The sequence below is a fragment of the Sorex araneus genome, chromosome 1 (genome assembly GCF_027595985.1).
Source record: "Sorex araneus isolate mSorAra2 chromosome 1, mSorAra2.pri, whole genome shotgun sequence".
Lineage (NCBI taxonomy): Eukaryota > Metazoa > Chordata > Mammalia > Eulipotyphla > Soricidae > Sorex > Sorex araneus.
In genome coordinates, this window is record NC_073302.1 from 7,512,105 (window position 1) to 7,540,010 (window position 27,906).

A 27,906-nucleotide genomic window follows, 5' to 3' on the forward strand; every position below is an offset into this window, starting at 1 on the left:
ACCCCTGCTTCTGCCTCTCCCCTACTCGTGAGGCTCAATGGCGGACCCAGAAGAATCCCTGAGTGTGTGTGTGTGTGTGTGATATGACCCCCGTGCAAGGGCTCTGGGAGAGCCGGAGGCGAGGCGGGGAGGCCTGGGTGTGGGGCCGCCTAGCCCGGCCCTACCCGGCCTCCTCAGCGGCTGCAGAAACAAATGGCAGAAGCAGAAAGAAAGCAGAAAGAAAGTGTGTGGGGGGTGGGGGGTGGGGGGTGGCCTTGGAACCGGGCTGGTGTTTTTTCTCGGGGTGTGGCCTGTGCTCAGGGGCTGGGTGACCGGGGAGGTTTGGAATGCGGTTGGACGGCGGGTGGGGTCGGAGGGGGTCTGGCCAAAGGCGAGGGGGAGGGAATGTTAGTCAACAAGCCCAAGCCGGGCCACCAAGAGCTGAGCCAGGAGGGGGTGGGGGGTGCGGAGAGGGCCCCGCCCATCGCCAGCAGCCCAGGGAAGGCAGGGCTGAGAGCACGAGGGAAGAGGGGTGCACAGGGCAGGCTGGAGGTGCTGGGGCGCCTCTGTCAAGGGGCTTGGACCCTCTGTTTTGTTTCGTTTTGCTTTGGGGCCATGCCTGGCTGTGCTCAGGGCTTACTGCGGACTCTGTGCTCAGGGATCACTCCTGGGGTGCTCGGGAGACCATATGGGGTATCGAGGACTGAACTGGGTCGGCCGTATGCAAGATAAGCGCCCTCCCTGCTGACCACGGCTCCGGCCTGAGGGATTTTGTCCCTGTAAGCCTCAGTCTCCTCCTCTGTTAAATGGGTTTAACACCCTCTACTTCCGAGGGTGTAGCTGGGAGGAGAAAGTAGATTGGTGCCCAGAAAGCCCTCGGCAGGAAACTCTGCAAAGGGAAGCGATGGACATTGCCCTCGCCCCGGCTATGCCAGCACCTCGCACCCTGGGGCTAGGACCCCCCCCCCCAAATCATTTGCTCCCCAGAGTGGCTCTGGGAGCCCCGCTGGGCCCTGAGTCCCTCAGACCACGAAGTGGAGGGTGTAGGTGAGCTGGTGGCCGTTGTCCCAGGCGTACAGCACCCGCTCCTTGGGGTTGTAGTCCACCTGGGTGGTGTAGGCGTACTCGTTGCGGAAGGGCAGCTGCGGGCGCGCCTCGGCGCCCGTGTGCGTGTCGAAGGCGTAGGCCACGCGGCCGTCCTGCCGGCTGTACGTGTCCACGGCGTACAGGACGCCGCACACCAGGAAGCAGTTCCCGTAGGCGCCGCGCCGCAGCCGCGTGCGCCACGTGGTCTCGCGCTGCACCGACAGGTCGCCGGGGTCCAGGCGGCTCAGCACGATGACCTCGGGCTGCGCCTCGTCGCGGTCGTCCACGGCCGGGTAGATGACCCACAGGCCGCTCTCGTCCACGGCGAAGTCGATGTCCGAGTGGCCGCGCCACTTCCAGGGCGTGGTGTCCTCGTACACCACGTCGGGCAGCAGCGCCCAGGCGGCCACGAAGCGCTGGCGCAGGTCGTACTTGATGATGTTCTTGGTGAAGGCGCGGTTGTAGTAGAAGGCGCCGCGGTACACCACGTGACCCGTGCCGATCCAGTTGTAGGGGAGCTTGTACATGTTGCTCCAGCGGCCTGGGTGGGTGGTGGGGTGGTGGTGATGGTGAGTGGTCACCGCTCCCTGCAGGGGCCTGGAGTGACCCCGCCCCCCTCCCCCCGCTGGGACTCCCCAGCCCCGGGTGAAGAAGCCCCTACTATCACTCCCCATGGGAAGGAAGAAACGGGCGAGAAGGGTCGGGGTCACCCGGCTGCCAGTATTGGACCCAGGCTGACCCCAGCCTCTCTGCTCCCCGGCTCCTTCAGCCTGGCTGCTGCCTTTGGATGAGGAACGGGGTCCTCCCCCAGTGAGTGAGGGGCTCCCCCTCTGTCCGCAGTGCTCCTAACACTTCGTGTGGCCTCTTCCATCAGTCTCTGTGCCGATGGAGGCGGGGACTGGCTCAGTTGGGACCGTGAGGAGGGACCCGGAGCAGGGCCAGCTCTGCTCTCCCCTCCATGGCCGAGGGCACGGTCACCTCTTCAGGGGAGGCGGCCCTGATCTCCGGGCTGGGCTCCTGCAGCCCCCCTGCCCTTCCCCTCCAGTGCCGTACAGAAACTGTTCTGTAATTTTGCTATGCCGGAGCCCAGCCGTGCTGGGTAGAGGGGGTGGGCATCAGAGGTTCTAAGAGGGCCAGCACCAGAGACCAGCCCCAGGGTACCAGCTGTCCCCGAGGCACGTCCCCAGCGTGAAGTGGCTCCTTCAGCCTCTGCCGCCCGTCCTTGTCCTGCACTGTTGAGATGGGGCTTTATCTTAATGACCCCAGGTCCTCTGGGGCCTGGGACACAGCTCACCCGGGAAACAGGGTGTTGCCCCCACCCTGGGAGATACCAGCGCTCCGCCCACAGGGCGAACAGCACCTAAAGCCCCCGCCCGGGCACGAGGGCAGGACCTGGGCATCCTGACCACATCCTGGCCGGCAGGTGGGGGGCCCCGAGCCGCCTCCTTGGGATGTTTGTCCACACAGATCTTGGCGTGCCGGGGATGTCTGGCCCATGGGAACTCTCGGCCAAGGACGGCTGGCCCTCCCTGGCCGCCCCTCCCTCCCGCCCGCCCCAGCCCGCAGCCCCCACCTTGTTTGAAGTTCTCCAGGTTGCGGAACTCCACCAGGCTGTTGCCATAGTAGTAGTTGGTGACGTAGATCCTGTCGTCCCGCGCGGTGGGGTCCTTCATCCAGGCTCCCTCGTGGCGCCCGTAGCTGTGTTGCTTCACGGGCGGGTCCACGGCCCGGAGGGTGCCTTCACAGCCCGCCTCTCTGCCTGTGGGGATCCGGGTGCACACGTGGTACTCGGCCCACACTGCCGGGCGCATCCTCCGGGCCCGGCATTTGAGGTCTGCGGCCTTCTCTTTTCTTAAAAATAGGGCTAGAGGACCTGGCCTGCTCTGGCGTCCAGGGTGGGAGAGTGGACTGTCACCTGCCCTGGAGCCACCGGCCAGTCCTGCCCTGCAGCAGGGTAATACCTCACCCTTTCTCAGTCTGTTTTTGTTTGTTTGTTTGTTTGTTTGTTTTGGCCTTTAGGCCACAGCTAACTGTGCTCGGGGCTTACTCCTGGCTCTGCACTCAGGGATCACCCCGGCAGGACTCGGGGAACGGGACAGGGTGCTGGCTTGGCCTCGTGCAAGGCAAGCGCCCTTTCCATTGTACTACTGCTTCAGCTCCAGGCATGGCTGGTCTATTAGAAAATACAGAACAGGGCTGGGGAGGGGGAGGCTCAAAGGGCTAGGGCTGTGGGGTTGATGAGAGAGAAACAGAGACAGAGACACACAGAGAGAGACAGAGAGAGGGAGAGACAGAGAGAAAGGGAGAGGGAAGAAGAGAGAGAAGAGAGAAGGAGAGGGAGAAGAGAGGAGAGTGAGGACAGAGAGAGAGAGAGGAGTGAGAGATGAGAGAGAGAGAGAGAGAGAGATAGGGAGAGAGAGGTGGGGGGAGAGAACAGAGGGCCAGAAAAACAGGTGCTTACTTTCCATGTGGCTGTTTTGGGTTCAGCTGGTTCCTGACACTGTGTGTTTCCCCCCACCCCAAGCAGAGCTCCTGAGCACTGCTGGGTGTGCCCGACCCTCTGCCCTCACCAGAAAACGTCAGCATAGTGCTTCCCTGTAGGAATAAAGCTTCCACAAGCCAGCAATTCCGTTACTTGGCACCCTCCCCCAGAACGTGGAAACGTTCATTTAAAAAGACATACGTAACACGTATGTTCACTGTAGCACTGTTCACCACAGCCAGGACCTGGCAGCAGCCCAGGGGCCCAGTGACAGGGGAGTGGGTGAGGACACTGGTCTCCACGCAGCACAGGACCCCTTGGCTGCGGGGAAAGGAATTCTGCAGTTCTCGGAGTGGATGGTGCTAAGCGGGTGAGTCAGAGGGAGAAAGACAAACACCAAATGATCTCACGCATCTGTGGCGCATCAAGACACACAGCGAGGGACTAAGTCATCGCCCAGGATAAGGGACCCAAGAGTGACTCTAGACCTGAGCCTGAGAGGGGCACCGTGGAGGGGGCGCGGGGACCTTGCATGCTGAATGACCCCCGAGACGAGAATAGGAATGCAACTGTCAACCATGGTGGGAAACATCGCTGTGCAGAGAAGTCTGTGGACATGCGGCTTCCTTCCTCTATTCCTTTGCAAGCTGACTTCACGGCCCGTGTATTTTCAGAGTATACAGACTCTCTGCAGCCTGTGTTTCCCTCTGCTGAGCCATTTCTCACTGCGTTAAGTGGCCTTCTCATGATGGGATTCCGAGGCTGGCCAGGCGCTAGACAGCTGTGCTCTCTGATTCATATGCCGACCCCGCAGAGAGACCCTGAGGCTTCCCCGGCCTCTGACGCTGAACACGTGGGGACCAAGCAGGGCTGGTCTCTTGTGTGTGTGTGGGGGGAGCACCCAGCAATGCTCAGGGGTAAAGGGCCGGTCTTCAGGCTGATCAAGGGGATCAAGCTTCCCGGAAACAAACGGGCAGGTGCGAGGCTTAAGGGAGATTTCTTCCCTAAAGACTCAAACCAGCCCTGTAGTGGGCATAAAACAGGGCTGAAGACTGGATGGAGGAAATGAAGACATGGGAGAATTTTCTAGATTGAATGGGGTTCTGGGCTGCTTGCAGAGTGGGTGTGGTATACGCCCTGTTTCACTGTGTGTGCAAACTTTTCTGTAAGGGGTCAGTGAACGTTTTCTTTTTCACACCAGTGACCCTGCTCCATATTTCTCCTCCTCCTCCTCCTCCTCCTCCTCCTCCTCCTCCTCCTCCTCCCCCTCCTCCTCTTCTTCCTCCTCCTCCTCATCCTCCTCCCCCCCCACCAGGTACAGGGGCCACCTGGCAATACTTAACCAACTGGGTCGGAGGGCAGTTCATGGTCAGGACTGAGGACATGAGGCTGCTTGGGGCCTGCAGGTCATGTCCCCCCACCCGCACCCCCCGACTCTCTCGCTGGCCCCTTCATCTTTTTCTCCCCTTTAACGACTCGAGAACCATTCTCAGCTCACTGGCCCTACCCAAGCCGGCTGGCGTCTGCTGACCTCTAAGAGGCGACTCACCTTGGCTGGAAACTTCGGAGGGCGAAGGTGCGACAGTGGGCAGGACACTGGTGGTGGGGGTGGTCGTGGGGGGCGTGGGGGGCTCTGAGGCGGGGGTGCTGGAGGCTAAGGGAGTCCCCTCGGAGGTCTGGGGTGCGGCCTCCTCGAGCTCCGTCGAGCTTGGCTCCCACGACCTGCCGACCCCCTTGGACGGCGGCTGCTCCTGCCAGGAAGAGCTCCCGAGGGCGCTGTCTGTGGAGAGAAGATGCCCTCTCTCAGGTGAGGGTCCTGCTTTGGGACCAGAGTCGCGGGGCGGGGAGGGGGGTGGTGCTGGGGAGCTAAAGGCCTGGAGGGGGGGCTTAGAAGGATTTGGGGTCCGTGGCTGGGCTCTGCACCGCTTACCGCACACGAGGCCTCGGCAGGTGCCCCGGCTGTAGCCGGAGACCTCATCCGTGAAACACTGAACCAGCCTCTCACGTCCCAGACTTAGTCCCAGGGGGCGAGCGCTGCTCCCGTCCATGTCACGTTTCCCTTGTCTCCCCCTGCACCCTCCACCCCTCAGTACACCCCCCACAGGAAACAGCTCCTGCCTCTACCTTTCTTTTTCTTTCTTTTTTTTTTTTTTTTTTGCTTTTTGGGTCACACCTGGCGACGCACAGGGGTTACTCCTGGCTTTGCACTCAGGAATTACCCCTGGCTGTGCTCAGGGGACCATATGGGATGCTGGGATTTGAACCCGGGTCGGCCGCGTGCAAGGCAAATGCCCTCCCCGCTGTGCTATCTCTCCAGCCCCGTGCCTCTACCTTTCTGCCTCACTGTCTCAGCTCTCTCGGTATCTCTCCGTTTCTCGCACCGCTGCCCGGGTGGGGGCTGTGCTGAAGGGGCACGTTGGGGGCGGGGGGCAGGTTCGGTGAGCGTCCAGCACAGCCCTGACTCCTGGCTTCTCTGGGCTGGGACTGATGGCCCAATAGGGAAAGCGTGTGTGTGCGTCACCAGCCGGGGTACAGACCCCGCAGCTCCGGGACAGATCTCGGCCGGCAGCTCAGCCCTGTCCGTCCGGAGACAGGGAACCAGCACCCGCCCAGCGCCGTGGCACGTGTGAAGCACCCAGAAAGCTGACTCTCAGGGGCAGAGCGCCCAGGGCTTGCCGAGGCCCCTCTGTTGGAGGACAAGGATCTGGTTCTTGCCTGTTGTTCCCTGACGAGCTTCCTCGGCACAGGGTGGAACAGGCCCCTGGCACCGCAGCCCTTGACCTTCCCGGGACAGAGGCACACCCCTTCGCTGGAAACCGGGGGTGGGGGGGCAGGATGGCAGCTGGCCAGAAGGGGGCCTGGTTCCCACGGGCCTTGCTGGCAGGCGCAGGGCCACAGCTGCTACTGGGCAGGATGGCAGCCGGGGTTGGGCAGTGGACAGGAGTCTGCAGTGACCAGGCAGGGCTGCTGGACCCCAGGACGCTGTCCCTTGTGGCTGTCACCAGAGGCCAGAAACCAAGAAAGAAATAAGGCAATTCTCAAAGGAGGCCAGTTCTCTCTCTTTTCTTTTTTTCTTTTTGGGTCACACCCGGCGATGCACAGGGGTTACTCCTGGCTCTGCACTCAGGAATTACTCCTGGCGGTGCTCAGGGGACTATATGGGATGCTGGGAATCGAACCCGGGTTAGCCACGTACAAGGCAAATGCCCTCCCCACTGTGCTATTGCTCCAGCCCCCAAGGAGGCCAGTTCTTAGTGGTTCCCTCTGGACACCCCAGCACCCCTGGAGGAGACGATGAGCAGGATCCAGGGGAGCAAGCACGGCTACTCCCGAGGGAAACCGAAAGAGAAGGGGTGCTGGGGAGGGTCTCAGAGGGGATGGGGAGGCCGTGGCAGGAACGACGGCTCAGAAATGTGGGGGTTCTTGGGAGTTTTGTTTCCTAATGATATTAGTGCCCTTCTCAGGGTTGGGATGGGGGAGAGATCAGTGTCAGGGAGATGAAACCATCTGTGGGTTCTCTGGCGAGGCCAGGCTGGAAATGGGGTGCAAGGTCCCCTATGTGCAAGACCCCTGGACCTTGGATCTTTTCCTTGTGGCCCCGGGGGAATTTTCGCCCACCTTTCTTTGATGACAATCTCTTCCAGAGCCACAAACACAGCCGTCACCAACAAGCCTCAAGAGCAGAGGGCAAGGGGCTGGAGCGATAGCACAGCGGGTAGGGCGTTTGCCTTGCACGCGGCCACCACAGGTTCAAATCCCAGCATCCCATATGGTCCCCTGAGCACCGCCAGGAGTAATTCCTGAGTGCAGAGCCAGGAGTAACTCCTGTGCATCGCTGGGTGTGACCCCCCCCCCCAAAAAAAAAGAGCAGAGGGCAAGGCCCTGTATCAGGGCCATCACTCGGGTTCCACGTCTCATTCCCAAGCACCCCATGGAGCTGGAGCGAAGTGTGCCCAGCAGGCAGAGCTAAGACCTGAGCCATTTAACTAGAGAGAAGACCCTGGTGGACTGTACAGAGAGCACACTGGCCACACAGCTTGCACATGGCTGACTTGGGTTTGATCACCAGCATCCCTTCTGGCCCCCTGAGCCCTGCCAGGAGTGATCTCTGAATGCAGAGCCAGGAGTTAGCCTTGAGCACTGCCAGATATGGCCCAAAGACCAAAAATAACAACAAAATAAAATAAGCCAAAACAGGGGCTGGAGTTGGCCTTGCACGTGGCTAACCTGGATTTGATCCCTGACATCCCATATGGTTCCCCCAAGCACCACCAGGAGTAATTCCTGAGTGCAGAGCCAGGAGGAACCCCTGAGCACTGTGGGTACCAGAGCTATAGTAGTGGGTAGGGCACTTGCCTTGCACAACGCCAACCTAGGTTTTTTTTGAGGGGGGAGGGTCACACCTGGCGATGCACAGCAGTTACTCCTGGTTCATGCACTCAGGAATTACTCCCGGCGGTGCTCAGGGGACCGTGTGGGATGCTGGGAATCGAACCCGGGTCGGCCGCGTGCAAGGCAAATGCCCTCCCCGCTGTGCTATCGCTCCAGCTCCACCAACATAAGTTTGATCCCCAGCATCCCATATGGTTCCCCGAGCACTGCCAGGAGTAATAGAAGTAATCCTGAATGCAGAGCCAGGACTAAGCCCTGAGCATTGCCGGGTGTGGCCCCAACCCCCTCCCCCCCAAGGAAAAGAAAACACAAGCCCCAAACCCATGGATCCCTCTCAGGGACCCGTGGGGGGCTCCATCCGCCCTCGCTCCTCAAACCCAGTGGCTCCCACCGCCAACTCACCGGCCCCAGCTTCGGCCGCCTCCTTCTGCTCGGCCTTGTAGTAGGTGATGCCTCGGATCACGGCCTGCTGCTGCGCCAGGGCCCGGGGCTTGGCTGTGGGCTGCGGGGGTCTGCCCTTGCCGCCCTCCTTCCTGGGCTTCTCCACCTTCAGCAGCTTCTCCTTGGGGGGTTTCGGGGGGCCCTTGTCCACAAAGCTCTTCTGCACACTGCTGTATTTGTTGACCTCCTTGCTTTTCCCTCCAGCCGTGTCCTGGGAGAGAAGGGCAGGCTCGGAGTCGGGGGTAGTTAAGAGAAGTGGGGGGGGGTCACAGAGGCTGAGTGAGGTGCTGGGGGCTGGCGGTGGCCATGCTGCTCCGGGCCCTGTGTCCCAGGTGCTCGTGAAGTCCCCAGCTTTCCTGGCTACATTCATGACCGGCGGTGCCTCAGTTTCCCCACTCAGCTCTAGCTCCCCTGCAGGAGTAGAGTTTAGCCTGTGAGGCGAGAGCCGTGTCTCATGTCCCAACTCTCCTTCACTTCCCCAGCCGGGTCCGCCCCCCACACTGGCCCTCCCATTCGGAAGCAGCCGGTCATCAAGGTTGTTTGGTGCTCAGGGCCACTCCTGAGAGTGCTCGGGGGACCGTGCGATGCCAGGGATAGAACCTGGGGCTCCTCCGTGTGGTGCTTCCTGTGTCCCAGCCTTAAGCCATCCCCTCAACCCAAGGTCCCTCTGTGTCACTCCCTCCGTGACCTCTCACGCCCCACTCAGCTCACTGCGCTCAGAACTTCGGGCACCGGATTCCTGCATCCTGGAAACCCTTCCGCCGGGGTGGGCCAGCACGGCTGCCCCCCGCCTCCCCGGCCCTCGGGCAGGCTCTTGCTAACATGGTGTGTACACATCACTGTCTTCCCCTTTGATGGCCCTAATGCTGGCCTGGCACGAGGACAGAGGGTTCGTGCTGCGGCCCATTGTGAGCGGGACAAAGCGAGTTGAGCGTCGACCCGCCATCGCTGCCAACGCAGGACTCAGTCACGCCCAGGGGCCTGGCAAGGGAGCAAGCAGGAAGCCAGCCCCGGGCCAAGGACCAGGCTTTCTCCAGGCTTGATCTGCTGTGGGCGGTGTCCCTGGCAGACACAAACAGCCCAGGCTCACAGGGTCAGCCGGGAGGAAGGACATGAGCCAGCCCTGATCCTCTCACCAACTCTGATCCTGCTGCTGATCTGGCCGCTCCGCTCTGCCAGGTGCCCGGGGGAGCCCCCCCTCCCACGGGTGCTTAGGGACCACCTTAGCCCCGTGGGGAGCCAGCCAGGCAGAGAGGGGGGGATTCCACCACAATCGGCTCCCTCTGCCTGCCTCACCGGAAACAAAGGTCACCTGGGGGCACAGGGCGGGCCGAGAGGTGCAAGGACCTGAAAGGGAGCTTCGGGGCCTAGCTCTCTCCATGACAGGAAGGAGCCTGCACAATGCGTCCACCCGCTCAAGCGAGCGCCTAGTTGTCTGCTCAGGGGACCCCCGCTGGTGATTCCTGGCCCAAAGCGCCGAGAGTTCAGTGCCAGACTATGTGCCCCTCGGCGCCCTGTGGTGCCAGGGGTTACCAGGGTCACTTGGGCGGTGCTGGGGACTTCAGCAATGCTCAGGGGGACCAAGCGCTACCAGGGATGGAGCAGCAAGGCTCACCTTAGCCCCTGGCCATTCTCGCTGGCACTGGAGGGGGCCCTTGGCTTGTGTCCGGGGGCCGCTGAGGGGCCCCGCCTGACCCTGTGTCAGGAGTCTCTCCTGAGGGAACCTGGACAGTGCCGGCATTTGAACCAGCCACATCCAAGGCAAGCGCCTTAACCTTTGTCCTACCTCTCCAGGCCTGGGGGTAGGGGGGCCCTTTTCAGTTGCACCCCAGGGGACCTGGGGTGGCTGGAGTGTGCTCTACCTTGGAGGTGCTGAGCTTGGTTGCAGAGTGATCGGCTGTGCCCTGCATGGGGTTGGCTGAGCAGCTGTGAGCCTGCACTTGATGCAGGACCCAGGCCCAGCGGGAGAAACCAGAGGTGGTTTGGCTGCAGCTGGCCTGGGGTCTCAGGTCAGGGCCAACCAGGAAAGGTCATCTCTACTGCCCTGTCCCCGCTACACTGGACAGTGAAGGAGAATTCCACCCCGCCCCCACCCCAGTCCAGGCTCAGGAGCGGGGGACAAGTGAGCCCCACTCCCAGCTGGGTCCCCACCTCGGCCCCCGTGTCCCGTGTGCTGCCACACTCACTGTCCAGCAGCCACCCAGTCCCCGGGCCTGGTCCCGCCACGGCTACTGCGGCTGTGCCAGCCCTCAGCAGCTGGCACAGGGGCAGCGTGGGGCACCAGCCCCTGGTGCCCACCCCAATCTGGCCCCAAGGCCGCAGCCTCACCTGAGCAGTGCTCCCGGGGCCGGGGGCGGGGGCGGGGGCGGCGGGGACGGCCGCGGCGTCCTTCTGCAGCAGCTGGAGGCCCAGGCTGGCCAGCTCCTTCCGGATGCCCGTCATGATGGCCGAGTGGTTCTCGTAGCGCCGCAGCTGCTCGCTGACGTGCCGCACGCTCTCCCGCACCTCCTCGTTCTCCCGGCTCAGGTTGGCCTTGATGTTCTGTGGGGCGGGACCCGCGCTCTTTCCTCTGACCTGCACCCCCCCACACACACACACCGCCCCGTCCTGGGACGCCTGACCTCTGCCCCGCTTGCACGGTAGGACCCAGGGCGTCTCGTGATGAGGCGTGCGCCGAGGCAGGCTGCTCAGAAGTTTTTGTTTGGGGGCCCACCTGGAGTTGCTCAGGGGCTGTCCCAGCTCTGTGCTCAGAGGTCACTCCCCACAGTCCCTGGGGGACCCTGCACAGCCCTCTGAAGTATCTCACAACTAAATTCTTTTTTTTTTCTTTTTGGGTCACACCCAGCGATGCACAGGGGTTACTCCTGGCTCTGCACTCAGGAATTACCCCTGGCGCTGCTCAGGGGACCATATGGGATGCTGGAAATTGAACCCGGGTCGGCTGCATGCAAGGCAAATGCCCTACCCGCTGTGCTATCGCTCCAGCCCCACGACTAAATTCTTTTTGTTGCTGTTTGTTTTTGTTTTCGGGCCACACCTGGTGGAATTCAGGCCTATTCCTGGCTCTGTGCTCAGGATCACTCCTGTCAGGCTCAGGGGCCCCTATGGGGCGCCAAGGGTCCGACCTGGGTCGGCTCGACGCAAGCACCCTACCTGCTGTGCTATCTCTCTGGACTCCTCATTACGAAATTGTTTTTGGGCTTTTGGGGTCACACCCAGCGATGCTCAGGGGTTATGCTGCACTCCAGAATCACTCCCAGTGATTACCAGTGTGCTATCGCTCCAGCCATAAGTAAATAAATAAATGAAAAAAAACAGATACTATATCTTCAGAGTACTAAATACTGTGTGGTGGGTTGGTTTGGGCCACACCCAGCAGTGCTCAGGGCAGGCTATGCCCAGGGATCACTCCTAGTGGGGGACCATTTCCTCTGCCAGGGTGGGCCCTGTGCAAGGCCAGCCCCCTACCTGCCCGACCGCCTCTCCAGGCCCCAAAGCACTCAATCCAGGCTATGGAGCTGCCTCCCCCTTTGTTTCTCCGTGTTGACCACGGAAACGGGTCTCAACCTATGAGGTTTGACCTTCGACCTTTCTCTGGAGCCTGTTTCGGGACCCTTGCTTGTCCCGCTCCCATTCCTCTTAGGGCCACATTTATTCTGCCCTTCACGATCACTTTATCTTGACTCTAATCTTTTATTCTCCCCAGTTCCTGGGCTCAAACCCAAGTAATCTACTCACACACACACATATGTGTGTGTGTATATATATATATATATATATATATATATATATATATGTTCTTTCTGTGCTGCTAATTTGGGGGAGGCACTGGGGACTGAGCCTAGTACTACAAAGCATGTGCTTCCCCCTAAGCTCAGTCTCCGGCCCCCCATGACTGAGTTTCTGATCCCTCCTAGTGTCAAGCCTGGGTTTCTCTCCTGGGCTGTCTTTTTTTTTTTTTTGAAGTTTCTTTTTCTTTTTTCTCCTGGGCTGTCTTGGTCCTTTCTTTACCCCGACTCTTTTTTTTTTTTTTTTTTTGCTTTTTAGGTCACACCTGGCAATGCACAGGGGTTACTCCTGGCTCTGCACTCAGGAATTACCCCTGGCGCTGCTCAGGGGACCATATGGGATGCTGGGAATCGAACCCGAGTCGGCCGCATGTAAGGCAAACGCCCTACCCGCTGTGCTATCGCTCTAGCCCCCTTTACCCCAACTCTTGTTCTCCAGCCTCTCCGGGTCCCTGTCCCACCCTGCTGGGGACTCTCTGGCATTAGCTGCTGCGGGTCTGTGGTTCTCCTGCTGGTTCTGGATCCTGCAGGGGGCAGACGGGCCCTGTGGAGCCACCAGGCACCTTCTGGTGTGAGGGTCACTCCTCACCCAGGGCTCCCCAGCACTGAGCTGTGACCTGGGCTGGCCTCGTCCGTGGGGCAGGAAACGAGCAGTGTGGCAGCTGGCCCAGAGCCCCGGCTGTGTGGCCGCTATTCCCAGCAGAGGGGAGGGACTAGGCCCAGATGTCAGCAGCACTCACGGTGCTGAGGATCCGAGTTGGAACTCCAGGACTCGACCCTAGTACAGGGGGTAGGGCGCCTGCTCTGCAAGCAGCCAACCTGGGGTTGATCCCCATCATCCCGTATGGTCCTCAGGGCCCGGCGAGGAGTCACCCCCCGAGCACAAGGCCAGGAGTAAGCCCTGAGCACCATCAAGTGTGCCTCCCGCCCCCAAAGGAAAGAGCTCCATTGTGAGACACTTTACAGAGAAGAGAAGAGCGTGGCAAGAGACGCCCTGGAGCCTTCCTCTCCCCCAGCTGGCAGTGACCCTACCTCCCTGAGCCCGGGTTTCCTGGGCTGTAAAATGAGGATCATTTTATTTATTTATTTATTTGGGTCACACCCGGTGATGCTCAGGGGTTACTCCTGGCTCTGCACTCAGGAATCACTCCTGGCGGTGCTCAGGGGACCATATGGGATGCTGGGAATCGAACCCGGGTCGGCTGCGTGCAAGGCAAACGCTCTACCCGCTGTGCTATTGCCCCAGCCCCAGAGGATCATTTTAGCTATATGTTACCACCGTAACTCTGGGTCAGGGTTCCAGCGAGGACCAGAAAGGCCAGGATGCTGAGGAGACAGGCGGACTCCAGGAAAGGGCTTCTTAGCCTCAGGTGTGGCTGCGCCTGGTGGGCAGGGTCCTGGGCACGGGGTTGCTCTTAGCAGCACCCCTGCCCGTCCCCACCCGAGCACCCACCACCTTTCCTTTCCCGAGCTGCGACAGTCTGCGACAGTCTGCGACAGTTCAGGCTGCCTGTTTCCTGGGGAGCAGAACTGCCCCAAGTGAGGGGCTGGAGTGATAGCACAGCGGGGAGGGCGTTTGCCTTGCACGCGGCCGACCCAGGTTTGATTCCCAGCATCCCATATGGTCCCCTGAGCACCGCCAGGGGTAATTCCTGAGTGCAGAGCCAGGAATAACCCCTATGCATCGCTGGGTGTAACCCAAAAAGAAAAAAAAAAGAACTGCCCCAAGTGAGAACCACAGGCAGAAGAGAGGAGTGGGAAGCTGGGGTGCAGCCTGTTGCTGGCCCCCTGCCCACCTTATTTTCCCCTTGGGCAGAGAGAGCCGCCCCCCCCTCCTCCTCGGGCTGATTTCCAGAGAGTGGTGAACAGAAGCAAAATGCAGATAATGCAAAACAGAAGATAATTGAAAAGCTATTTCTTTGAGGCTGCGGAAACCATTTCTGATTTGTTCCAGTCCCCGCAGCAGATCTGGCCGCTTATTACAGGCAGGGAGGGAGCGTTTCCGAAGGAGGCAAGTGCCAGGGCAAGCGCAGGCGGCAGAGAGCCTGGCAGAGAGTTCCCCGGACCACAGTGACGGAGGATATTCTACCACCGTCCCCTTTCTCCTGGGCCTGGCGTGGGCCTGACGCCTGTAGGATCACCAAAGCTACTGTCACTCTGCCTTTGGGGATCCTAGGGGGTTAACTCCCCACCCTGGGGCACAGGATGCCCAGGTGCCCCCCTGCTCTGGAAAGGAAACTGGGAAAGGAAGCCCCCACACCCGCTCCTGGCCAGGGCACATCCCCGGCTCTCGGCAGAGGCCGGATGCAGGAAACAGGCGGTGCCAGCAGAGATGCAAACCCTGAGCCTGCAGACTCGACCCTCCTGTGCCTCTCGCCCTGTCCCTGCCCTCCCCAGGCAGCGCCCCCTCCCCAAGCAAGTCCCCCTCGGGGCCGGAGCGATAGCACAGCAGGTAGGGCATTTGCCTTGCATGCAGCTGACCTGGGTTCGATTCCCAGCATCCCATAGGGTCCCCCAAGCACCACCAGGAGTAATTCCTGAGTGCAGAGCCAGGAGTGACCCCTGAGCATTGCTAGGTGTGACCCCAAAAGCAAAAAAAATAAGGTCCCCTTCACATGGTTTGTGTGCCCAGTGACTCACTGTCCAGTGTGTCACCAGCAGGGGTGTCAGTTTCTGTGCCCAGCCTTCCAGCTTCCTGCAGGCCCCTGGGTCTCGCCCCAGCATCTAGGCAGAACGGCCCAAGGTCCTGAGGTCACTGTCTCAGTCCCAGCTCCCGGCCGCCGCAGCCCCGTGCTCACCTCTTCCAGCGTGTCCATCTGGGAGGCCACCTTGCGGACGTAGGCGTGCACCTTCATCAGGTCCAGACTGTACAGGGTGCCCTCCAGGAGGTCCACCATGGACTGCAGCTGCCGAGGGAAGGCAGGGTCAGTACAGGCTGCGACTTCGAGCCTCCACGTGGCCTGCTCAGCCTGGACCCTGGGTACCAGAGAGCGCTCACAGGCCCAGCGCTGAGCCACACAGCACATGACCCCCCGAGCACTGGGGAGCTCCTGAGCACTGCTAGTGGTGGCACCCCCAAAAATGGGGGGTTGGAGAGACAGTACAGGGTGTCTGGTGCTTGCCTTGCACGTGGCACCCCACAGAGTCCCCCGAGCCCGCTAGGAGTGATCCCTGAGTGCAGAGCCGGGAGTAAGGTCTGAGCATTGCCAGGTGTGGCCAAAAGCAAAGAAGGAGGAAAAGGAGAAGAAGGAGGGGAGGAGGAGGAGGAGGAGGAGGAGGAGGAGGAGGAGGAGGAGGAGGAGGAGGAGGAGGAGGAGGAGGAGGAGGAGGAGGAGGAGGAGGAGGAGGAGGAGGAGGAGGAGGAGGAGGAGGAGGAGGAGAAACACCACAGCTGCCAGCTCCAGGGCACTTACCATGGGGCAGGCACCAGCGGGGTGAGATGGGCTATTGCCCTTCAGCCTCACGCTAACCCGGGAGGTGGACAGTGGGCATGCGAGGAGCTGCACCCACACCCCTCAGACCATCTCTGTGCCCACCCCTGGCTGCTGTGTGCCCCCCTTCCAGGGCCGAGGTCTCCAATCCTCTCCAGGGAGCTTCTTGGCCTGCAGAGTGTCCAGGTGTGTGTATATCGTCCTGCTGGGCCAGCCTGATGGCAGGGAGGTGGACAAGCACAGCGCCTGCACCCCAATGGGACAACTGAGTCACACTCCGGTGTCTCTGACTCTGGGTGTCTCAGTCACTCTCTGGGACAGTGCTGGCACATGGCCCCAGACCACGCCCCGTCCTCCCACTGAGCCCCTGAGCACCTGTGCCTGAGTCACTGCCCTCGGGGGCTGGTTTTCTGGGGCTCCCACCCACAGTGGAAAGGGAGTGATGCTTAGAGAGGGGAGGTGCCCGGCCCGCAGCCACCCACGCCACCTGGCTGCTCGGCGGATGAACCTGGGACAGATCCCGGACGGGAGTAAACTCAGCCCCTTCCACAGGGTGGGACGCGGGGACAGGCTCGCGCCATGGGTCAGGGGCAGGTGTTGACTGTGTGTTGCCCAGAGGAGGGCTCTTTCCTGTGACTGTCCCCCTGTGCCCATCCCTGTCACCGCCCAGGACACCACACTTCCCCCAGATGGCTCAGAGCGTGAGGGAAGCTTTGGCACCGGGGGCCGGTTGGGAAACTGGCCGCTCAGGAGGGACAGTGTCGCCCCCCCCCCGCCCCAGCCCTGGCCACCTTGCACAGGGCACCACTCCAAGCCTGCGGCCACTCTGAGCCAAGCCTGCTGCTGCCCACACGGCACCTCCCGCCTTCCCAGCACTGCTCCAGCCGGGGGAAGCCTGAAGCTTCGCTGCAGGACGGATCTCTAGCAGAAACCGGGCAGAGAGCTCGGAAGGAAGCAAGCTCTGCGCTTTCCCGGGCTGCCTCCCGTCTCGTTCAGCCCCAGCCTCTCCTGGATCCTCTGAGGCTCTGTGGTACCCCAGCCATGCAAGGGCCTCCGCTTCCTTTTCTGTGAAATGGGGCAGTAGGGCTGTAATGAGAAACTGCATTGCGTGGACAGGGTTCAGCATACAGCCAGGGCTTTGGGCATCAGAGGGATAGCACAGGGCCTCAGGGTGTGCCTTGCTCGCCTGAGCATTGCCAGGGGTCACCTCTGAACATGTGTGACCCAACCCCGCCTACCTCCCCCCCCAATCTCCACCCCAAATGAAGCTTTCTGTTCTGGAGGGCCAGCTTTTCTGGGGGAACCAGCCCAGCCGGCCTCCCCAAACTCAGCGGACACCATGATTTTTTTCTTTCATTTGGTTTTTGGGTCACACCCGACTGTGCTCAGGGCTCACTCCTGACTCCAGGCTCAGTCATCACTCCTAGCAGTACTTGAGAGACCAGATGAGGCGCCGGGGGTTGCGTCTGAGCTAGCTCTCTGCTGTCCTGTTGCTCCAGCCCTCAGACTCGGTTTCCCCCCGCTGCAGAGCCAGTTGGCGCTCGCCGCAGCCCGTGTGCAGCCGCTCACCTCCTGAGCCGGGTATCTGAGCCCTTCAGGGTCTGCCCTGCCGCCTCCCTGACCCCGGCCCATGAGTGCTCGGGGCCAGACCCTGGAGAAGGGGAGGAGCCAGGACCAGGAACGGGGAGCACAGCAAGACTGGATCCTGCAGGTGGGGCGCTGAGCACGTCCTGGGGCTGGTGCGGGCCAGGGCCAGCAGGAGTCTGGCCGAAGCTGAACTCCGGAGGAGGAGTGCGAGTTAGGAAAGGTGGCAGGAGAAGGGCACTGCCAGCACCGCGGACAGCCGATGCCAAGGGCTGGAGGGGAGAGGCGCGTGGTGTGTGGCCGTGTTCCTCTGTGCGGCTTGTAGGCCCGGCAGGCCACCTGCTTAGTCCTGGCCCGTGACAGAGGATTGCACAGTACGTGGCAAGAGTACATGTTTATCAGCTTTATTTAATTTTGTTTCCTGGCCACACCAGGGCAGTGCTCAGAACTATTCCTGGCTCGGTACTTCCTGGGAGTAATTCACATTTTTTTTTTTGTGACATGCTGGGAGGACCATCTGGGGTGCTGGGGACTGAACAGGGGTCGACCGTATGCAAGGCAAGTGCCTGAACCCCAAACTGTGTCTCTGGTTCCTATTTTTTTGTGTGTGTGTGTGTGTGTGTGACATGCCTAGTTGTGTTAAGGGCTCATTCCTGGCTCTGTGGTCAGGGACAGTGGTCAGAGGTCAGGAGACCATATGGGGTTCCGGGGATCAAACCCAGGTCATCTGTGTGCGAGGCTAGTGCTTTACCTGCTGTACTACCGCTCCAGTAGCTCTTTCATCATCCTCTTTGGGTTCTGCGGGGCAGGGTCTTACCAGGGACACACCCCACAGTGCTCAGACCACATGATTCTGAGGACTGCACCTGTGAAGGAGGCTCTCAGCTTGTGGAGCTCTCTGGCCCTGAATCAATTTTGTGCTGTTTTAGAAAAGTACAGGTTTTGACAGTTGTTATTTTATTATTATGTTATTTATTTATTTATTTATTTATTTATTTTGCTATTTGGGTCACACCCAGCTATGCTCAGGGGTTACTCCTGGCTTTGCACTCAGGAATTACTCCTGGCGGTGCTTGGGGACCGTATGGGATGCCGGGGATCGAACCCGGGTCGGCCGCATGCAAGGCAAACGCCCTCCCCGCTGTGCTATCACTCTGGCCCCTTATTATTATTTTAAAAACTGTCTTTCGCTACAGAGAGTGCGAGCACCCTCTTTTGGAGGCACTGACGGGAGACTAGCGGGGCTGGAGCAGGAACAGGGCAAGGAAGCCGGCAATCAGCAGACTGCGTCTCTCACTGGGAATGCCGACTCCTCTGCCTCATGGACTCCTACGCACCCCTCAAAGCCCTCAGCTCCAGCACGACCACATGTTTCCACTGGCCCCTGGCCGCAGTGCCCGGGGCCCTGAGGTCCTTGGGCGATGCCTAACCCCAGCACCAATCACGTCACTACCGCTGGGGTTTTCACTCCCCCACTAGGCTGTAGATTCCAAAAAAGCTAGGCCTGCCGCTGGGTTCTGGTCCACAAGGAAAGGGTGTGAAGAGGTGAGAGGCGACCCTTGCAGTCAGTGTGTCCAAGAAAGATCTGGAATCTTCTCTAGCTCCCTCAGAGACAAACGGTGGAGGCCTTAGCTGGAGGGAAGGGCTGGAGCAGAAGTGAGGGCTGAGCCTAAGGTGAGTGGGTCCTGCCCCGGGGCACTGCCCACAGACGGCCCCCGGCCGAGAAGGGAGGAGGGACTCCTTCAACCTCGGGGTGCTCCGGGCACCTCTCGAGTCCCAGCCGCTACGGTATTTGAGGGAACCTGCCAACCCCAGCTGCTGGGTCGATTCCTCCCACTCCACTCCAGTCCTCTAAGGCCGAATGGAACCCCTAAGGCCCATCTCAGGCCAGAGGAACAAAGCTCTGAGACACGAGCCTGCCAGTGCAACCAACTTCTACCACTTCATGCTGCCAACTTCCGGCTGTGTGATCTTAGGCAAGTCACACTCCCTCTCTGGGCCTCAGAGCCACCTCCCCAAATACAGCAGGGCCCATATATTTCCTCTCTGGACAGCTGTGGCTTGGATTAAATTAGCCAGCACTTAGGAAAAGCGTCTGTGGGTCCTTGGATCCATATGCTTACAAGTTAGTTGCTGACAAGCGGTCGAGCTGAAGCTGGCCCGGACTGTCCTTGGAACTCAAGAGTGGCCAGTGGCCTCGAGCCTGGAGGCTGCAGGGCCCTAGGGAGAGAGATCCAGCGGCTGCCAAGTGGTCAAGAGGCCACTTGGCTTCAAATTCAAGCGCTTCTCTTCCGGCTGTGAGCATCTGGGTACCCATTGCAAGGCCACGAAAATAAACCGAGAGTCAGACTTAAAGGAGACACCAGCGTGGAGTGAGAATGTTTGGCCTCCACTTCCTGGGAGGCGTGTGGACAGAGTGCCAGTGTCTGTCCCACGCCCTCGTCCCCCCGTGACCCTGGACGCACAGTGTTTCCTTTCAGGATGGGGAAAGTTTGCTCTTGGAGCTCATCAGAGAAGTTCAGATCGGGCTGAGTGTGCCTCTGCCGTGCAGGCGGCCTGGGTTCGACCCTGGGCACTGCCTGATACTGCCTGAGCTCTGCTGGGACTGACCTCTGAGCACCGCACTGGAGAAGGCCCTGGACACTTGCCTTGCACACAGCCGGCCCGGGTTCAATCCCCGGAATCCCATAGGGTTCTGAGCCCACCAGAAGTAATTTAATTCCTGAGCACAGAGCCACGAGCTACCCCTGAGCACACTGGATGTGACCCAAAAAGGAAAAAAAAAAACAGACACTTTATAATCTGAGCCCTGACAAAGAGGGGAGTCACAGCAGAGGGGGGCAGCTGGAAAGCAGGCTCTCCTGTATCCAGGCCCAGCAAGCCCTGAGCTAAGTGTGGCAAGACAAGCTCAGTGCCTGCGGCCACTCAAGCCACGGCCTTTGGGTGTGCCCTGGCAGGGGCTATGTCCCCTAGCAGTCGGGCTTCTTTCTACAGTTTCTACTCTTTCTACAGTGTCCATGGAAGGTGTGTGTGTGTGTGTATGTGTGTGTGTGTGTGTGTGTGTGTGTGTGTGTGTGAGAGAGAGAGAGAGAGAGAGAGAGAGAGAGAGCATTTCATTCCCATAAAACCACAGTATAGAGCTAAAGCTTTGGGTCACAAGAGAGCTGGTGACAGTTATCCAAAGTCTCCAGTCTTGACTTCCTGTCTGTAAAATGAAGCCAGTGGACCCTATTTCACAGCGTGGTTTAAGAATACACAGAAATAGGGGCTGGGGGGCTGGAGCAATAGCACAGTGGGTAGAGCATTTGCCTTCCACGTGGCTGACCCAGGTTCGATTCCCAGCATCCCATAGGGTCCCCTGAGCACCGCCAGGAGTAATTCCTCAGTGCAAAGCGAGGAGGTAACCCCTGTGCATTGCTGGGTGTGACCCAAAAAGAAAAAAAAGGGGGGGCTGGAATGACAGTACAGCGGTGAGGGTGTTTGCATGTGGTCAACTGGGGTTCAATCATCAGCATCCCATATGGTCGCCTGAGCAACTTCAGGAGTGATTCCTGAAGAATCAGGGGTAACCCCTGAGCATTGCTGGGTGTGAATCAAACCCCCCCCAAAATGCACAGAAATAAGGTGTGAAAATACTTTAGCACCACACCTGAGTCTAGGAATTACGGTCACTACTACTTTAGAAACAGTTTGCATCGGGGCTCGAGAGGTGCTTGCCCTTGCACGTGACAGACCTGGCTTCGATCCCCAGCATCCCATATGGCCTCCCAAGCATCGCCAGGAGTAATTCCTGATGCAGAACCAGGAGTGAGCCCTAGCATTGCTGGGTGTGGCCCCCAAAACAAACCAAAGCCAAAGAAAGAAACAAAGAATGACAGGACACAGCATAAAAGAATGTTAACTATCTAGGGGGTGGAGAGAGAGTACAGGGGGTTAGTAGGTGTTTACCTTTCATATGGCTGACCTGGGTTTGAACCCTGGCATCATATGGTCCCCCAGCCCCTTCCAGGAGTGTTCCTTGAGCACAGAGCCAGGAACAAGCCCTGAGCACCGCCAGGAGCATCCCCCAAACAACAAAATATTGCAGAGGCATTCCCGGATTGGCAGGGCACGGGAAGCTGATTCTGGGTGATCTGGAAATGCTCGATTTATTCCTCATATAAATTAATGGGGCAACTGCATTTCCAGACACCCACCTCCCCATCCCCCTACCTCCCCACCACACCATACAGGAATGTTCTGCTTTCGAGATTGGGGTATCCACAGAGGGGCAGATGGGGTAAAAGAAGACACAGTACTGGGAGGTGAGGGGCTGGGTCAGGTCAAGTCGTGGATGAACCTGGCGTCGGCACTTGCCAGCCTTGGGTCAGTGCTTTGCGCGGGGACCCTGTCTCCGCCCCCATGAAACGGGGTGAGAGCCCCGGGGGAGCGTGTAGAGCAGGCCAGACGGGCAGCCTGCCCCCCCCACCCCCCGTCCACGTGGGGAGGTGCTCCCACCTGCTCCCCCTCCCCACGCGCCCCCCAGCCCACCTTGAGGAGCTCCGGCGCCTGCTTCTTGAGTTTCTCCATCTTCCACTCGTTCTCGCAGGGGTTGAGCGAGGAGGGCGGCGCGGTGCAGGAGCAGCGGCAGTCGGCGCCCGAGCTCACCGTCTCCACCGTGTAGAAGTCCTCGACGCGCGCGCGCCCGCTGCGCACCCGGCTGCACGCGTCCTTGCTCAGCGGCCGCATGATGCATTTGCAGCGGCAGTCGGAGCCCTCCGAGGTCATGCGCACCTGCTCCCCGTCGCCGAACACCTGCGGGAGAGAGGGAGGCGGGGCTGGACGGCCGGCACAGACCCTCAGCCTGAGGACCCCTTCCAATAAAACAGAAGCCTTTTTTTTTTTTTTTTTTGCTTTTTGGGTCACACCTGGCAATGCACAGGGGTTATTCCCAGCTCTACACTCAGGAATTACTCCTGGCGGTGCTCAGGGAACCATATGGGATGCTGGGAATCGAACCCGGGTCGGCCGCGTGCAAGGCAAACGCCCTCCCCGCTGTACTATCGCTCCAGCCCCAAAACAGAAGCCTTCTAATAAGGAGAAACTAACATGGGAGTCAGATAATTTTCCATATAGTTTTAAATTATATATATCATTTTAAAAAAAGTGTTCTGGCCCAGGGATATAGCTTAGTGGTAGACCACTTACCTTGTGCAAGGCTCTGGATTCCATTCACACACACACACACACACACACACACACACACACACACACACACACACCTCTAGCTCTATATTTTTTTGGGTCAGGCCAGGTGGTGATCAGGACTCCCAAAATATAGAGAGATAGACGTGTGTGTGTGTGTCTGTGTCTGTGTGTGTCTGTGTGCTGGAATGGAACCCAGAGCCTTGTACAAGGTCAGTGGTCTCCCACTGAGCTGCACTGGGCTAGATGTTTGGCAGTGCTCTGGGAAATTGCTCTGGGGAAACATACAGTGTCAGGATCCATCCTAGGGTTCCTATCTACGAGGCTTATGCTCCAGCCTTTTGAGTTCTCTCCGCAGTGCTGGTGCCGAGAGGAAGGCGGAGCTGGGAGGAGGGGAGGCTGAGCCCGGTGTGTGGAGGTCCCTGACGTCTGGCTGAGGATCAGTTTCTTCCTGGAACCACCGGGAGTCTCAGAAGGTTGGAAGCAGGAGGGCAGAGAGGGAGCCCGGGGCCAGAGCCCGGGGGCAGGCACTGCACGGGAACATTCTCCTGGGCACCCCCACAGCCCTGTGTCCTCACGTGGGCACACTTAGCCTGCACTGCCCAGCCCATGGGCCCTTGCCCGCCCGCCTTTTCCTCCTCAGACACCCTACCCAGTGCTTCCGGGGCCCAGCTCCCCCCTCAGTGTAGGGACGGCCCGTGGGGGCGGGTTCTGTGCGAACAGGCACGGGTCTTCTCCCAACCCTGGCTGGCCCCGCAGCCTCCACATGAGGCTGCTACATTCCTTCCCGCCTCGATGAGGTGCTACCTCCTGAGGGGGCCAGCCAAGGGCCTGACTCGGAAGAGGGGGGCCCAGCTCCCTGGGCAGCTGCTGGGAGCCCAGGCAGGGCCCTGCCTCTCTGGTTTCTACTCACTGGTCACTCAGATTCTAGCTCTCACACTTCCTCCCTCTTTGATGTGTGGACATGCACACACACACACACACACACACACACACACACACACACACACACACACACACACACACACACTCTGAGGCTGAATCTGAACAATGCAGGTAGCACACCAGACCTACTGCCCTGCCCAGCGCAGATCACTGCTAAGGAGTCTCTGTTCTGGGTTGCCACCAAGAACGCTTCATCCGCTTTGCACATTATCTCCCACCTCTCCCTGCCTCCATCACAGCGCGTGGCTCCCTAGTCTGCTGAGTGTGTGATCACGGCAGCCTGCTGAGTGCAAACTCTTCACGGCTCCGGGAACAGCCCCCCCGAGAGCTTTCTGACCAGACTGTGCGGGACAATCACGGAGTTGACCAAAGAGGAGGCCCTTGGTCAGCATCACAGTCTCACAAGTGCGTGTGTGGCATTGCAACATCACAACCACACGTGAGCAAAGCCGTGTGGGGACGTGCAGGACAGCATCACAACCACGCATGCGCGGCATCGCAGCTTCCCAGCCATGCGTGCACAGGCCCGGCAGCCGGGGCTGGGTGCAACATCAGAGTAACTGCAGCAGTGAGGAGGAAGGACTCCGGATGAGAAGGCCCCTGGGCGTCTGCAAGAACATCCCACAGCGAGACAGAGAGAAGGTATATTTTGGATCTGGGGGGAGGGGAGGGGGATCTGGCTAGATAGGGAAAGCGGGGTGGGGGTGCGCTGTCTCCAATCTTCACCCTCCGCCTGTCCCTGCCTGGTCCTCACTGTCCACTCCAGGAAGAGCCCCAAGTGGAGCAAATGCACCGCGGCCTGGTGTCAGTGGGACCGTCTTTCCAGCTCCTCTTCAGTCATCTCGTGCGCCACAAGTCTCCCCGGCTCCCTGTCACCTCCAGGAGTTCTCGTCTGAGGTTGTGCCTCCGTGGTACCTGGAGTGCCCTTCCAGAATGCAGATACCCTGACTCTAATCTACACCTGAGGTTCAGGCTCTCTCTGGCTCCCCAAGCTATGAGGATGCCCAACAAAACCCAGCAAACTCCTCAGGCTCTTTGGTGCCTCAGTGTTCAACTCTGTCAAATGGGGGCAGGTTGGAGCCCCACCCGGTGGATTGGGTGAGACCCAAGAAAGAAGGGCTGGGAACGGGGCCGGGCACACAGGATGCTTCCTGAGGTTTCCGTCTTTCCAAGGGGAGTGTTAGGGCAAGATCTTCCCGGCAGAGAGACCTGGGGGGCCTGACCCAGCCATCACAGCCACTGGCCGACTCTGGAGGCTGTTTACAATCACACTCATGGGCGGAAACGGCCCAAGCAGAGACGCAGAAACACCTACACCCTGGGGACCAGCCTGGCCTGGAATCTGGGTTCCAACCCCAACCCCAGATACCACCAGGCTTGCTCCAGTGTCTCCAGCTCCCCTTGCTGATGCTCCCTCACGCCGATGCCAGAGAGGGCCCCGTTCCTCAGCCCCCAGAAGCAGGAGGAATGCGGCCCCAGGAGTCCTTGCACCAGTGGGGAAATAGAGGTTGAAATGGGCGGCAAGGTGGGGCGGGGGATGGGGGGACGACAACTCTCCACCACATTTCAAGGAAACGTAGCCAAAAGCAGATTCCCCAGGGTGCCTGGTGCCAAGCCTGGGTGCCATGTGCAGCCGCCGGCCCAGCCTCCACGAACCCTGGGAACCGTAAGCTCCTCACTCATCACTGAGTGGGGACCAAGGGCCTGCAGAGCTGGAATCCTTTTTTTTTTTTTTTTTGAATCTTTTGCTTTTTGTGTCACACCCAGCAATGCACAAGGGTCATGCACTCAGGAATTACTCCCGGCAGTGCTCAGGGGACCATATGGGATACTGGAAATCGAACCCGGGTCGGCCACGTGCAAGGCAAACGCCCTCCCCGCTGTGCTATGGCTCCAGCCCCCTGAATCCTTCTTCAGGGAAGCTGCTGTGAACACAAAATTAAAGCATGTTCAGCAAGGAGATGGTCAGACCCCCAGGTTTTACTGTGAGTACTGGGGTGAGCTATCTCGCAGGAAGTAGTGGGGAGGAGAGAAGATGGGTGTGGAAAGGCCGAAAAGGGAGCCAACTTCATAAGGGCCTGAGGAAAACTTCAAGCCCCAGGCTGACCCTCAGAAGGGATTCCACCTCTCCCCACCCCCCAAAATCGGACAGGCTTGGAGAGGAAGGAGGGTTGTCAGGGGAGGCAGCGGGTGAGAAGGCAAACAGCACTCTCTGCAGAGCTATCTGGAGCCCAGCGGTGCTGAGGAATGTGGACTAACTCACTTGAGTTTTATATTTCCCAGCTGGGTGGGAGGTGTCTGGGAGAGGGTTATGCTAGTGCCCCCATTCCCCTGGCTGCCTCACTCTCCAAACTCTAGGATGGTCTCCCACCCCATCAGCCCAGCTGGTTCTGGAGCAACCACACACACGCACACACACACACACACACACACACACACACACAGGCACACACACACACATCCAGCTGAGTCCCGGAGCAAGTAAACATACACACAGCTGGTCTTGGAGCAACTACACACATGCACACACACACATACACACATACACACCAGCAAGTGTTTGGCATGTGCACAGCCCCCAGCAGGGCCCTGGAACAAGTAAAACACACACACACACACACACACACACACACACGCACACGCACACGCACACAGGCTCCAGCAAGTGTTTGGCTGACTCACTCCACAAGAAGAGAGTTGGGTTTTCTTTGTCTTTGTTTTGGATGCAAACCCTCTCCCATAAGCTCTTTAGCCCGCTGCATGGCTCAGAAGATGCCTGGAACCAAGTCCTCCTCCCAGCTAGAGAGAAGCAGCCAAGTGCCAATCTGGGGAGATGGTTTTATTTCAGCTCACTTACGTCTCTACTTGAGCTACCCCGGAGAGTCCTGGGTGGAAAGCCAGGATACTACTGTTCAGACGGGGAAGTGAGGTGCAGTGGCACATAGTGATATGCCCAAATGTCATATAAGGTACGATATGTCACATGAGGTATGACACAGGCCAGAGCTGCGCTTTGGGAGTCACAAGCCAGCTACCTACTTCTCTCTCTCTCTCCGCCTTGGTTTCCCCATCTGTAAACGGGAATGATCCCCATTCTCTCCCTGTCTCCAGAACACATGCTTGGGACCGCAGCCCATATGTTTCTGGTCCATGAACTCCGAGTGTCCCTCCTAGTCTGTGGGTCTCCCACTGCTCAAGTGGCCAGTGGCTAGGGCAGCTCCCACCCCCGATCTCTCGGGAAAGAGGCCAGACGAACAGGGGAAAGTTCCTACCTTGCTCCCGACACAGTGCCTGCCCTGCTTCCGGCCCTTCACTTTCTGGTCTTCCTCCTCACTGGGGGTCCTTTCCAGAGCATCCTCATGGCCCCCACCCTGAGTGACCCTCAGGGCTCGCTCCACCTTTAGCTCACTTCCTTTCAGAGCCCTGAGGTGATATTTCATGAACCACTGTCGTGTGATTTGGCACATATTTGGTGACAAGTGTGCAGCATTGGGGGGGGGGGGCAATATTTCAAGCTGTATTTCAAGGAAGCAAGGGGATCTCTCCTGGGGGGTGATAGTCAGTCAACCAGCTGGATTGAGCTTCCTGGGCCCTGCGGTGTTGGGGGACATGAGGGTCAGCCTAAGGTGCTGGAGTGGGCCGGGGAAGGAGGAGCTGGGGAAGGAGGAGCTGGGGCTGGACTTGGCCCTTGCATATGTGAAACAGTGACTCTGACCCCGCGCTAATGCCCAGGTGCTTGACAGGCATGCACGCACTGGGAGAGCGTCTGCTGCACACACGGGCACGGGCACCCCGGGGCTCTCGAGCTGGGAAAGGAGGCTCAGGGAGGTGAAGCCTCAGGCCACCTGCTGAGGGACGGTGGGGTTTGAATCTAGATCCCCCGACACAAATAGCGTCGCCAGCTCTGAGAACAGAGCAGGTGCTCCTGGCGGCCTGTCCTCTGGGGGGCGCGCCCACCCATGGCAGGAGCACCAGCCCAGGCTGGGGTTAGTGGGGAGGAATCTAGGGGCGCAGCGGCGCCTCGCAAGCCTCGGCCCGGGAGCCCCCCCCCTCCGCAAGCCTGGATAGCCAGGTGGGCTGCAGCCAAGACTCTGCCTCCCATGGTCCCGTCCACCGAGGAAACCTTAAGCCAGATCTCGGGGTCGTCTCAGCCCAGGGTCCCGGGAGTTCCCTGCCGCCTCTGGGGGGGCCTCCTGCGGTCTGCAAGCCCCCCGCGCCCGGCTCCTCGGCCCTGGGTTCCCGAGCGGGGGGCTCCCTCGCGCGCGCGCCCCGTCCCCGCGCGCGCCCCTTCCCACGCGCCCGCGTCTCCCGGGGTGCAATACTGAGCCCGCGGTCCCCGCTCCTGGCTCCGTCCCCCTCGGCGTCCCCCGCCCCCGCCACAGCGCCCCCTCGCGCCGGGGCCCCCTCCGGGCGGCTCCGGGGGGCGCGTACCTGCGGGTCGGGGCGCGCGGGGCCGGCGCGGAGCAGCAGCAGCAGCGGCAGCAGCAGCCAGGGCAGCGGCCGGGCGCGGGGCGGCAGCGCGGGCATGGCGGGGCCGGGCGGGACGCGGGCAGCACTGCGAGCCCCGTGCCAGCTCCGCGAGCCCCGCGCCGCC

At 60.0% G+C, this 27,906-nt stretch overlaps 1 protein-coding gene across 1 annotated transcript; it reads right to left on the reverse strand.

Moving 5' to 3' along the window:
- Nucleotides 1-191: 191 nt before the first annotated feature.
- On the reverse strand, nucleotides 192-27,872 carry OLFML2A (olfactomedin like 2A). The gene is made up of 8 exons (XM_055146331.1): nucleotides 27,744-27,872; nucleotides 21,714-21,977; nucleotides 14,967-15,074; nucleotides 10,709-10,921; nucleotides 8,342-8,591; nucleotides 5,097-5,327; nucleotides 2,639-2,824; nucleotides 192-1,606 (listed from the first exon to the last, which is right to left on the reverse strand). Exons 1-8 carry the CDS (start codon nucleotides 27,837-27,839, stop codon nucleotides 1,002-1,004), a joined length of 1,953 nt encoding a protein of 650 aa, XP_055002306.1. The 5' UTR covers nucleotides 27,840-27,872; the 3' UTR covers nucleotides 192-1,001.
- Between the last annotated feature and the right edge of the window lie 34 nt (nucleotides 27,873-27,906).

Excerpts from the sequence above, each read along its gene's own strand:
- OLFML2A (XM_055146331.1), bottom strand. The coding sequence starts at position 27,839 with ATGCCCGCGCTGCCGCCCCGCGCCCGGCCGCTGCCCTGGCTGCTGCTG. Across the intron at positions 5,328-8,341 it reads GGCGGCCGAAGCTGGGGCCG|ACAGCGCCCTCGGGAGCTCT; the intron begins GTGAGTTGGCGG and ends TTCTCTCCACAG. Across the intron at positions 2,825-5,096 it reads CTCCGAAGTTTCCAGCCAAG|GCAGAGAGGCGGGCTGTGAA; the intron begins GTGAGTCGCCTC and ends GGATCCCCACAG.